Raw genomic sequence first — 10,182 nt, 5'->3', positions numbered from 1 at the left:
AGTACTCTCACTCTCTTTCACTCTCTTTCTTCCCGTGTCACTGTGGCATTAGGCCTGCAGCCTAAATAGACAGCATATGTGTGCTCATCAGGTGGGCTCTGCAAACAGAGCAGACAGTGAGAAGAAGCAGATACGGTGTCAAGATGTCAACAGACACAGAGAGAGAAGTTACACCTGTTTAAATTGATAAATAATTGAATGGGCGTCTATGTAGAGCATGGAAACAGCAACTGAAAGTTAACTGCACATTCAAACTTTTAATATACATAAAATATTGTGGATATATACATTTCATAATGTACATGAATAATGTGGAAATAGATTTAAAGGTATTCAGACATTTTTAAGAACTCCAATAACGTCCACTGACAAACCAAGCATGCATTATGAAACTGACACAAATTCCAACTATAGTGTTAATCGTATACATGTTTTCAATATGAAATGTAATATCTCATATGTATCCTGCTGCATCAGCTCCCATAATAGAGAGAAATTCTGGTTACTGTACACATTACACATAGAAACGGCCTATTCAGGGATCCAACACACAACATGACAGTTTGTCCATAGCAAATACCAACATCCCCCATGATGTTTAGTTAGAATGTTTCACACAGCATAGACACCATATGCAGTTCACAAATCAATCAACCCTGTACATCACTGATGCTTAACCAATACAAATATTGATAAATGAATATAACACCGTATGACAGAGTTTATACCTGTTTATGACACTGTCCATATCAATGTCAAATAAAGTGTTACCCAAATTGCCTTGAATGTAAAAATCAACAACCCGCTTGGGCAAAAAACTACCAGTAGACTAAGCAAAATGGAACAGTCAAACCAATGAGAGAAACATAGAGACACACTGTGTGATGTACCGTAAGAAGTAAAAGTCCCAGACAGTGGTCCACTCATAGGCTCATGCATCTCCTCAGATGGTATGGTCGGGTCAGCTGACCTGTGACAAACACTCCATGGTCTACTGCGGTGCACTGGGTGGCAGTGTCAATGTTCTGGCTAATGGACCACCAGTTCTGAGATGCTGTGGGTTCTATTGGTGGAGGAGACATGAAGAAAGAAGGTGAACTGATGGAGTAAGGGTGACTGGTGCACTTCCCTTCTGTCTGAGAGACTGAAGTCTCAGAGACGGCACTAGAGTCAGAAATGCCCTTTCTGGAATACTCATACACGTTCTTCATGAAGGCATTCTTGGTGTTGTGCTCCTTCTTGAAGAGGATGACGTAGCACTTGGGAAAGAAATGACAGCTGAGGACGCCGTAGTTGGAAATGAGGATGACCACCATCTCCACCGCTGGCAGGTACTTCCCTGAGGTGGTCACATAGATGGGCACGAAGATCACCCAGGACATCAAGTAGAGGAGCATGCTGAAGGTGATGAACCTGGCATCGTTGAACTTCTGTGGCAGCTTGCGGCCTTTAAACGCGCATGCGAAACAGACGAGCGCCAAGACAGCAATGTAGCCCAGCATCACACCAAATGCAACGTAGGAGCCCTCGTCACACTCGGCCAGCACAGTGGTGGCGAAGACGGTGTCCTTCTCCCGGGGGCTCTGCAGGACCAGCCACAGGGTGCAGGTGAGAACCTGTAGGGCCACACAGAGACAAATGATGGCGTAGGGTTGGTAGAGGCGGCGGAGAACGTCCTTCAGATCAGGGTTGAGCTGGAAGGCAAGCAGGATCTTCAGGGACTTGACCAGGATGCAGGAAACACACAGGGTGAAACTGAGGCCAAACAGCACCTGACGCACCTTGAAAATGAGATGAGAAGAGATGAGACAATGAGACAGAACTGTATTATCTCTTTGTATTTACATTTGCTTTGCGTCTACAAACTAATTTCCTTGCCACAAAGTTACAAAAGGTTCAGAACAATACACACACAATAAACCATGAATTCACAAACTGACACTGGTACATTCAGACAATGTCACAGACAGTACATTACAGAAGTGTTTCCCAAACTGTGTGTACCGTACATACCTTACACTGGAGGCTGCTGGGATGACCTACGAAGAACACAGCGCTAACAAAACTTCCCACTAGGGAGAGCAGGATGAGCTGGGAGAGAGGCCCCCCGGCAGCCTTCACCACAGGGGTCTGGTGGTGGTGTAGGAAGAGCGCCCCCACCAGGAGAACTAGGATGATGCCCAGGGCCGCCAGCGCCAGCAGCACCACCGCAAAGCCATCCTGCCAGGAGAAGAACTCCAGGGTCTTATGGGTACACCCAGAGCTCCCTTCCAAGGACCACTCTCTCTTTGTGTCACAAGACAGACACTGGTCCAAGTCTGGAGAGCAGACAGAGGCACACAAAGGGTTTGAAGGGAGGATAGTGCTTGAACAACTGTTTAGCATTTAGAAATATATGTGTTGCTGCCTAGTACTAACAGTGTTGGATAAGGACTGTGTTGTAAGATTGTGTGAACTGAGGAGAGTTAGAGTACACTGGTGTGTATAGAGAGACAGTACAGGAGAACTAACCAGTGTTGTTGGTGTAGTGGTTCTCAGTGCAGTTGATACATGCATAGCAGCAGGTGTGCTGACCCTCAGCAGTCTTCTTGAACTTCCCAGGTTCACAGCTAGCCGAGCACACAGACACCACATCCTGCATCGGGAAACAATGCACTAATTTAAATGGCTGACCCAAAAAAACTGTGACTGAAATCTATTAATAGTAGTATTCAAATTAGACTATACATGTACGGCCACTTTCCAGGGCACAGTTTAACCTAGCTCTCGACTTGTTCAATAGACCTGGTGTATTCAAACTATTCAACCAGGGATTATATGCTCTGGTAATTATGAGTATTGTTTTTGTTTTGTTTTTAGAGCATCACTGAGATCTAACAGAAATGTGTGATAACAGACAGGTGCTCCCAGTGTGTGCCAAGGTATGTGGTTTTCATATTCAAACAATGCTCATTGTTTCACTGATTATTTAATTTCCATCTTTACTTGATTTCCAGTTTGTCTGAGAAGTCTCTCAAACAGGTATGTTTAGTTTTCTTTAGTCACTTTGAGGAAGAAAAGGTAGATTGTTTGACATACCGACATGTTTGTGTTTGTGTCTCACTATGTCAAGTGGGATAGTGTCACGACTTCCTCCGAAGCTGCCTCCTCTCCTTGTTCGGGCAGGCTTCGGCGTTCGTCGTCACCAGCCTTCTAGCCACTGCCGCTCCTCATCTCATCATTCTATTTGTTTTGTCTTGTTTATTACACACACCTGATTCATATCCCCTCATCAGTACCTGTATAAGTGTTCCCTCTGCCCCCATGTCTTTGTGTGTGATTGTTTATTGTAGAGGAGATTATAGCTCAGTGGAGCTCGATTATATTGTGTATCACTGGGTTGTTCACCCGTGTGCCTTATTTTCACCCGCTACAGAATCACACACCCGAATACATGGAGTCAGCAGGAACCGGGAATATGTCTGGAGTCGTGGACCGGGTCCGGGAGCATTCGAATATGTTAGCCAGCTTGGGCGAAGCGATGGATCGGGTTCTCCAGGTTGTCCAACGCCCGGAGGGGAGAGGACCCGACCCTTCGGGACCAGCTGAGCTACCGGATCCAGCCACCCACACCCCAGCACCCAGAGGGATTCACCTTTCCCGACCGAGGGAGTACGAAGGGACAGCAGCCCGCTGCCAGGGTTTCCTCCTGCAGCTGGACCTCTATTTCTCCACCATCAGCCCGGCTCCCTCGGAGCGGGAGAAGGTGTCCGCCCTCGTCTCCTGCCTCTCGGGCAAAGCCCTGGAGTGAGCCAACGCGGTCTGGAGTGAAGGATGAGCCGCGTTGGACAACTACGGGGAGTTCACTCGCCTCTTCTGGGCCGTCTTCGATCACCCTCCCGAAGGGAGAGAGGCGGGAGAGCGGCTGGTCCATTTGAGGCAGGGGACGAGGACCGCACATGACTTTGCCCTGGAGTTCAGGACTCTAGCGGCTGGGTCTGGGTGGAGCGAGCGGGCCCTCATCGATCACTTCCGGTGCCACCTGCGAGAGGACGTCCAAAGGGAGCTAGCCTGCCGGGATACCATGTTGTCCTTCAATTAACTGGTGGACATGGCCATCCGGGTGAACAATCTGCTGGCTTCTAGAGGACGCCTGCCCGTTTCACCCCCCAACCCGGATCACAAGATGATGGAGCTGGGTGGTGCGGCGGAGGACGACAGCGCCATTGTCACTCTTGTGGCACGAGAGGAAATTCTACTGCACGCTGTCATCAATGTTCTTTTGGGTCTGGAGGCGGCAGGCAGGAACACCCACACTCATTCAGAGCCCTCTGCTGCGCACTGTACCCTACAAATCCACTTCCCTGATTACACGGTAGTTCCCCAGTGTAAGGCGCTGGTCGATTCAGGCGCAGTTGGGAACATTATGGACAGGTCGTTAGCACATAGTCTATGTATTACATTGGTTCCCCTATCCATTCCACTACCCATCCAATCACTTGACAGTCGACCATTAGGGTCAGGGTTCGTTAGGGAGGTTACAGCACCAGTCACGATGGTTACACAAGAGACCCATAGAGAGCAAGTCACTTTTTTTTATTATTGAGTCTCCTGATTTCCCTGTCGTGTTGGTTCTTCCCTGGTTAGCACTACACAACCCCACCTTTTCATGGCCGCAGAAGGTTCTCACAGGGTGGTCGCGAGAGTGTCAGGGTAGGTGTCTGGCTGTTTCCGTTGGTGCAACCATGGTGGAAAGTCCAGACACTACCTCCACCGTGCGCATTCCCCCCGAATACCTCGATTTGGCGCACACGTTTTCCAAAACGCAGGCGACCAAATTACCACCTCATCGGGCGGGGGATTGGAGATGGAGGGAGATCGCATTTCAGCCATGCGTAATTGGCCGATTCCAACCACGGTAAAGGAGGTACAGCACTTTATTGGCTTTGCCAACTACTATCAGAGGTTTATCCGGGGCTTTGGCAAGGTCGCAACTCCCATCACTTCTCTGTTGAAGGGTGGGCCGTCCCGGCTCTGCTGGTCTCCTGAGGCTGACAGGGCCTTCAGCAACCTGAGGGTTCTGTTCACCTCATCCCCGGTACTGGCCCATCCCAATCCATCTCTACCATTCGTAGCGGAGGTGGATGCGTCCGAGGTAGGGATAGGCGCTGTACTGTCTCATGCTCCGCCCCTGTGCCTTCTTCTCCAAGAAGCTCAGCCCGGCGGAGCAGAACTACGACATTGGTGATCGGGAGCTGTTGGCTGTTGTCAGAGCCCTGATCGTGTGGAGGCACTGGCTCGAGGGGGCAAAACACCCTTTCCTTGTCTGGACGGACCACCGTAACCTGGAGTACATCCGGGCAGCGAGGAGGCTGAACACTTGCCAGGCCAGGTGGGCCCTATTCTTCACCCGGTTTGATTTTACACTGTCTTACATCCCAGGTACGAAGAACATGAAGGCAGACGCACTGTCACTGCTGTACGACACAGAGGAGAGGCCCATAGACAACACCTCCATACTCCCGGCCTCCTGCATTGTGGCGCCGGTAGTGTGGGCGATGGACGCGGACATAGAGCGGGCGTTCCGCACAGAGCCATCTCCACCTCAGTGCCCAGCTGGACTGCAGTACATGCCGTCTCTTGTCCGTGACCGTCTGATCTATTGGGCACACACGTCCCACTCCTCTGGTCATCCAGGTATTGGCCGTACAGTGCGCTGCCTGACCGGAAAGTACTGGTGTCCTACCGTGGCTAAGGATGTGAAGGTGTATGTCTCCTCCTGCTCAGTGTGCACCCAGAGTAAGGCACCTAAGCCCCCCCCAGCGGGTAAGTTACATCCCTTATCAGTTCCACAACGGCCATGGTCCCACTTGTGTATTGACTTTCTTACTGATCTTCCCCTCTCTCAGGGTAACACCACCATCCTGGTTGTTGTGGACCGCTTTTCCAAAGCCTGCCGCCTCCTTCCTCTGCCCGTTCTCCCCACGGCCCAGCAGACTGCGGAGGCCCTGTTTACTCATGTATTGCGGCACTATGGGGTTCCAGAGGACATAGTGTCTGAACAGGGTCCCCAGTTTACATCCAGGATCTGGAAGGCTTTCATGGAACGTCTGGGGGTCTCGGTCAGCCTGACCTCTGGGTTTCACCCCGAGTCTAATGGGCAGGTGAATCAAGATGTGGGTAGGTTCCTGTGGTCCTACTGCCAGGACCGGCCGGGGGAGTGGTCGGTGTTCTGGCCATGGGCCGAATATGCCCAGAACTCTCTCCGCCACTCCTCCACTAACCTCACGCCATTTCAAACTGTTTTAGGTTATCAGCCGGTTCTGGCACTGTGGCATCAGAGCCAGACCGAAGCTCCTGCGGTGGATGACTGGTTTCGGCGCGTGGAGGAGACGTGGAACGCTGCTCACGTCCATCTCCAGCGCGCCGTGCATCGCCAGAAGGCCAACACTGACTGCCACCGCAGTGAGGCCCCGGTCTTTGTACCGGGTGATAGGGTCTGGCTCTCGACCCAGAATCTGCCCCTCTGCCTGCACTGCCGGAAGTTGAGCCTGCGGTTTGTGGGGCCATTCAAAGTCCTGAGGAGAATAAATTAGGTTACCTATAGGTTACTACTCCCTCCAGATTATCGTATTAACCCCTCGTTCTATGTGTCTCTCCTCAGGCTGGTGGTGGCTGGTCCGCACCAGGAGTCTGAGGCATCGAGGTGGCCCCGGTGTACTCCGTCCGTTCCATCCTGGATTCGAGGCATCAGGTAGGGGGCCTTCAGTACCTCGTGGAGCGGGAGGGGTACGGTCCGGAGGAGCGGTACTGGGTCCCGGTGAGGGATATCCTCGATCCCTCCCTGTTGCGGGATTTCCACCGTCGCCATCCTCATCTCATCATTCCATTTGTTTTGTCTTGTTTATTACACATGCCTGGTCCATATCCCCTCATCAGTACCTGTATAAGTGTTCCCTCTGCCCCCTTGTCTTTCTGTGTGATTGTTTATTGTAGAGGAGATTATAGTTCGGTGGTGCTCGAATTTATTGTGTATCGCTGTGTTGTTCACCCGTGTGCCTTATTTTCCCCCGTGCATCGTTTGTCTGCACTGTTGTGTATTACGCATTGATGCGTACCTCTGGTTATTGATTAAACAATTTATTCCGTGATTTACTCTCTGCGTCAATCAATCGCTACAGATAGGTTAATATGGATGTGTACTTTGTGTGGCAGCCTAGCAAACAGACTGAAAGAGAGTGAGACCTAACCTTAACCCCAACCCTCACCCTCAACCTTTACCCTCACCCTAACCCTAACCCTAACCCTAACCCTAACCCTAACCCCAACCCTAACCCTAACCCTAACCCTTACCTTCAGGTCAGTGATTTCTTTGGTGTGTCCGCTGGTGTAGCTGAAGCTGTTGTTGATTGGATGGTACTCAGCTATAATGTCACTGATGTTGATGACCCCTCTCACAGACCTCCACAGGGTTACATCATAGCCCAGGTTAATGTCTCCTTTTGGGTCAAACCTGTAGCTTTTCCCCTCCAGCTCAAACCGACTGCCCCTCAGTGCTTCAAGCACCTGAAACAAATGCAAATGCATTTTTCATATGCATGTTCACATATCGTAGACCCAAGCCATATCCAAAATACACTGAGTACACAAAACATTAAGAAAACCTGCTATTTCCATGTCACTTGTTAAATCCTCTTCAATCAGTGTAGGTGAAGAGGAGGAGATAGGTTAAAGAATGATTTTTAACCCTGAGACAATTGAGACTTGGATTGTGTATGTGTGCGATTAAGTGGCTTTGAACGGGATATGGCAGTATGTGCCAGGTGTCAAGAACTGCAACGCTGCTGGGTTTTTCACGCTCAATAGTTTCCCGTGTGTATCAAGAATGGTCCACCACCCAATGGACATCCAGCCAACTTGACACAACTGTGGGAAGCATTGGAGTCAACATGGGCCAGTATCCTTCTAGACCACTTTCGACACTATGTCCATGCCCCAACAAATAGAGGATTTTCTTAGGTGCAACTCAATATTAGGAAGGTGTTCCTCATGTTTGGTATATTCGGTGTATATTATATGAGATACAGTATATAAGTACAGTTTGATGTGCTGACATGAGGAGTTGTGCAGTAGCTACCTTCCAGGGTTGGACAGTGCCTGCTGTCTTGCAGTCCTTTTTGCTGCAGATATCAGCCACTGCATGGGCGATGGCACTGACAGCCATCTCCACACTGAAGACTATGTCCGCATGGCAGTTGTTTAGCAGGATCTTTGCTGCGCCTGTGGAGGAGGACACAACCCCTGGGTCTCCCGACCCGTTTGGCAGGGAGTAGAACTCCTTTAGGAAGGAGTTGTTTCCTATGACATCATTGCTGTCACTCAGATTCATCAGGTAGTGATGGAAAGGAGCCAGGTCCCCTCTTTTGAAGGTGAAGCCCACCACATGGCCGATATCTGGGAGGTCCATCTTTCCCAGGACCTCTTTGGACGAGGACCAGCTGTCACTGGCCACCCACACCCTCTCCCCCAGCCCCGACCCCGGACCAATCAGCTCCTGGTATAGGTACATCATTTGAGTAGGCTTGGCGAATGACACCACCACCTTGACATTGGGGTGCCGGCGGAGGGTGGCAGCGGCTTGCCTGACTGCTGATTCACTGTCAGGGCTGGTTAGAGAATCAGGGAGGATCTCCTTGAAGGCCACACAGATCCCTGAGACGGTTGCCTGGGAGACGAAGCTGTCAAGGGCTGAGCGGCCGTAGTCTCCATCCGTGGTGATCACGCCCACCCAGGTCCATTTGCTGTCGCTAAGCAACTGGACCATGGCCTGCGTCTGGTACAGGTCGCTAGGTACGGTCCTCAGGAACGTAGGGAAACGGTTCTTGTCGCTCAGGATGACGGCGGTGGAGGCGTAACTGATCTGTAATGATTCGAAGAGAGAATGAATTTCCAGTGGTCCTGTGTTGGAGTGATTTTGTCATTCATTTGTATCATCATTGCTGTCTGTCATTGCTGTCTGTCAAGTAGCTCAATACTGTCACCATTAACTCAACACAACTCAGTTATTCATTATTTTATCAACCCTTTTGTTACTGTCCATCAATCGTCACTCTGTGGGTGGGTTTTGACTGCTTACCTGAGGAATGAGCTCTAGGTTGAGCTGCCGGGCAACGGAGATGGAAATCTCAGAGGAAGAGGCCCCTATGACGGCCATGATAGGCGGGGGACAGGTAGAGGTGTTGGCCCCTCTCCTACAGTCCGTGGTTGGCTCCTGTGTGAAGTAAAAAATGTACACCCTTTATATGAGGTGCTGGCTAATGGAAGATGAACTATACACATGAAAAAGAGGTCACACAGTCGTCTATCCTTGCTGTGGATTGATTTGACCAACGTTTTGGCTAAAGAGCTTTTACCTGTGTGAAGTCAGCTGAGGCCCTCAGAGCAGTGGTGACATCAGAGCAGGAGTCATGGATACGGTACCCCAGAGAGATCCCTAGTGTAGTCAGGACAGGGGATCTGTTGGCCGACTCTACAGCGTGGATCATAGCCAATGCCTGGGTGAACCCGTTCATGTTGAACCTGTGTGTGTGTGTGTGCATTGTGTGTGTGTGTGTGTGTGTGTGTGTGTGTGTGTGTGTGTGTGTGTGTGTGTGTGTTTGTGAAAGGTACAGTACCAGTCAAATGTTTGGACACACCTACTCATTCAAGGGTTTTTCAAAATGTTTACTATTTTCTACATCATAGAGTAATAGTGAAGACATCAAAACTATGAAATAACATGAATCATGTAGTAACCAAAAAAGTGTTAAACATATAAAAATGTATGTTATATTTGAGATTCTTCAAATAGCCACCCTTTGCCTTGATGACAGCTTTGCACACTGGTGGCATTCTCTAAACAAGCTTCACCTGGAATGCTTTTCCAACAGTCTTGAAGGAGTTCCCACATCTGCTGAGCACTTGTTGGCTGCTTTTCCTTCACTCTGCCGTCCGAGTCATCCCAAACCATCTCAATTGGGTTGAGGTCGGGGGATTGTGGAGGCCAGGTCATCTGATGCAGCACTCCATCACTCTCCTTCTTGGTAAAATAGCCCTTACACAGCCTGGATGTTTGTTGGGTCATTGTCCTGTTGAAAAACAAATGATAGTCCCACTAAGCCCAAACCAGATGGGATGGCTATCACTGCAGAATGCTGTGGCAGC

At 50.0% G+C, this 10,182-nt stretch overlaps 1 protein-coding gene across 1 annotated transcript; it reads right to left on the bottom strand.

Annotated features, from left to right (window-relative positions):
* Positions 1–249: 249 nt before the first annotated feature.
* Positions 250–9,540, bottom strand: LOC121585466 (G-protein coupled receptor family C group 6 member A-like). Its single transcript, XM_041901811.1, has 7 exons — positions 9,393–9,540; positions 9,116–9,250; positions 8,117–8,899; positions 7,333–7,545; positions 2,512–2,635; positions 2,014–2,318; positions 250–1,781 (listed from the first exon to the last, which is right to left on the bottom strand). The coding sequence occupies exons 1-7, from the start codon at positions 9,522–9,524 to the stop codon at positions 924–926; spliced, it is 2,550 nt and encodes an 849-aa protein (XP_041757745.1). The 5' UTR covers positions 9,525–9,540; the 3' UTR covers positions 250–923.
* Between the last annotated feature and the right edge of the window lie 642 nt (positions 9,541–10,182).

The sequence above is a fragment of the Coregonus clupeaformis genome, chromosome 28 (assembly GCF_020615455.1).
Source record: "Coregonus clupeaformis isolate EN_2021a chromosome 28, ASM2061545v1, whole genome shotgun sequence".
In the NCBI taxonomy this organism is placed as follows: Eukaryota; Metazoa; Chordata; class Actinopteri; order Salmoniformes; family Salmonidae; genus Coregonus; species Coregonus clupeaformis.
Note: the sequence above shows the minus strand (reverse complement) of the source record. Positions and strands in the feature narration are given on the sequence as shown.

Coding starts and splice junctions, on each gene's coding strand:
- LOC121585466 (XM_041901811.1), bottom strand. CDS start 9,524: ATGATCCACGCTGTAGAGTCGGCCAACAGATCCCCTGTCCTGACTACA. Junction 7,546..8,116: donor GCACTGTCCAACCCTGGAAG/GTAGCTACTGCA, acceptor CATTTGTTTCAG/GTGCTTGAAGCACTGAGGGG. Junction 2,636..7,332: donor AAGAAATCACTGACCTGAAG/GTAAGGGTTAGG, acceptor TTCCCGATGCAG/GATGTGGTGTCTGTGTGCTC.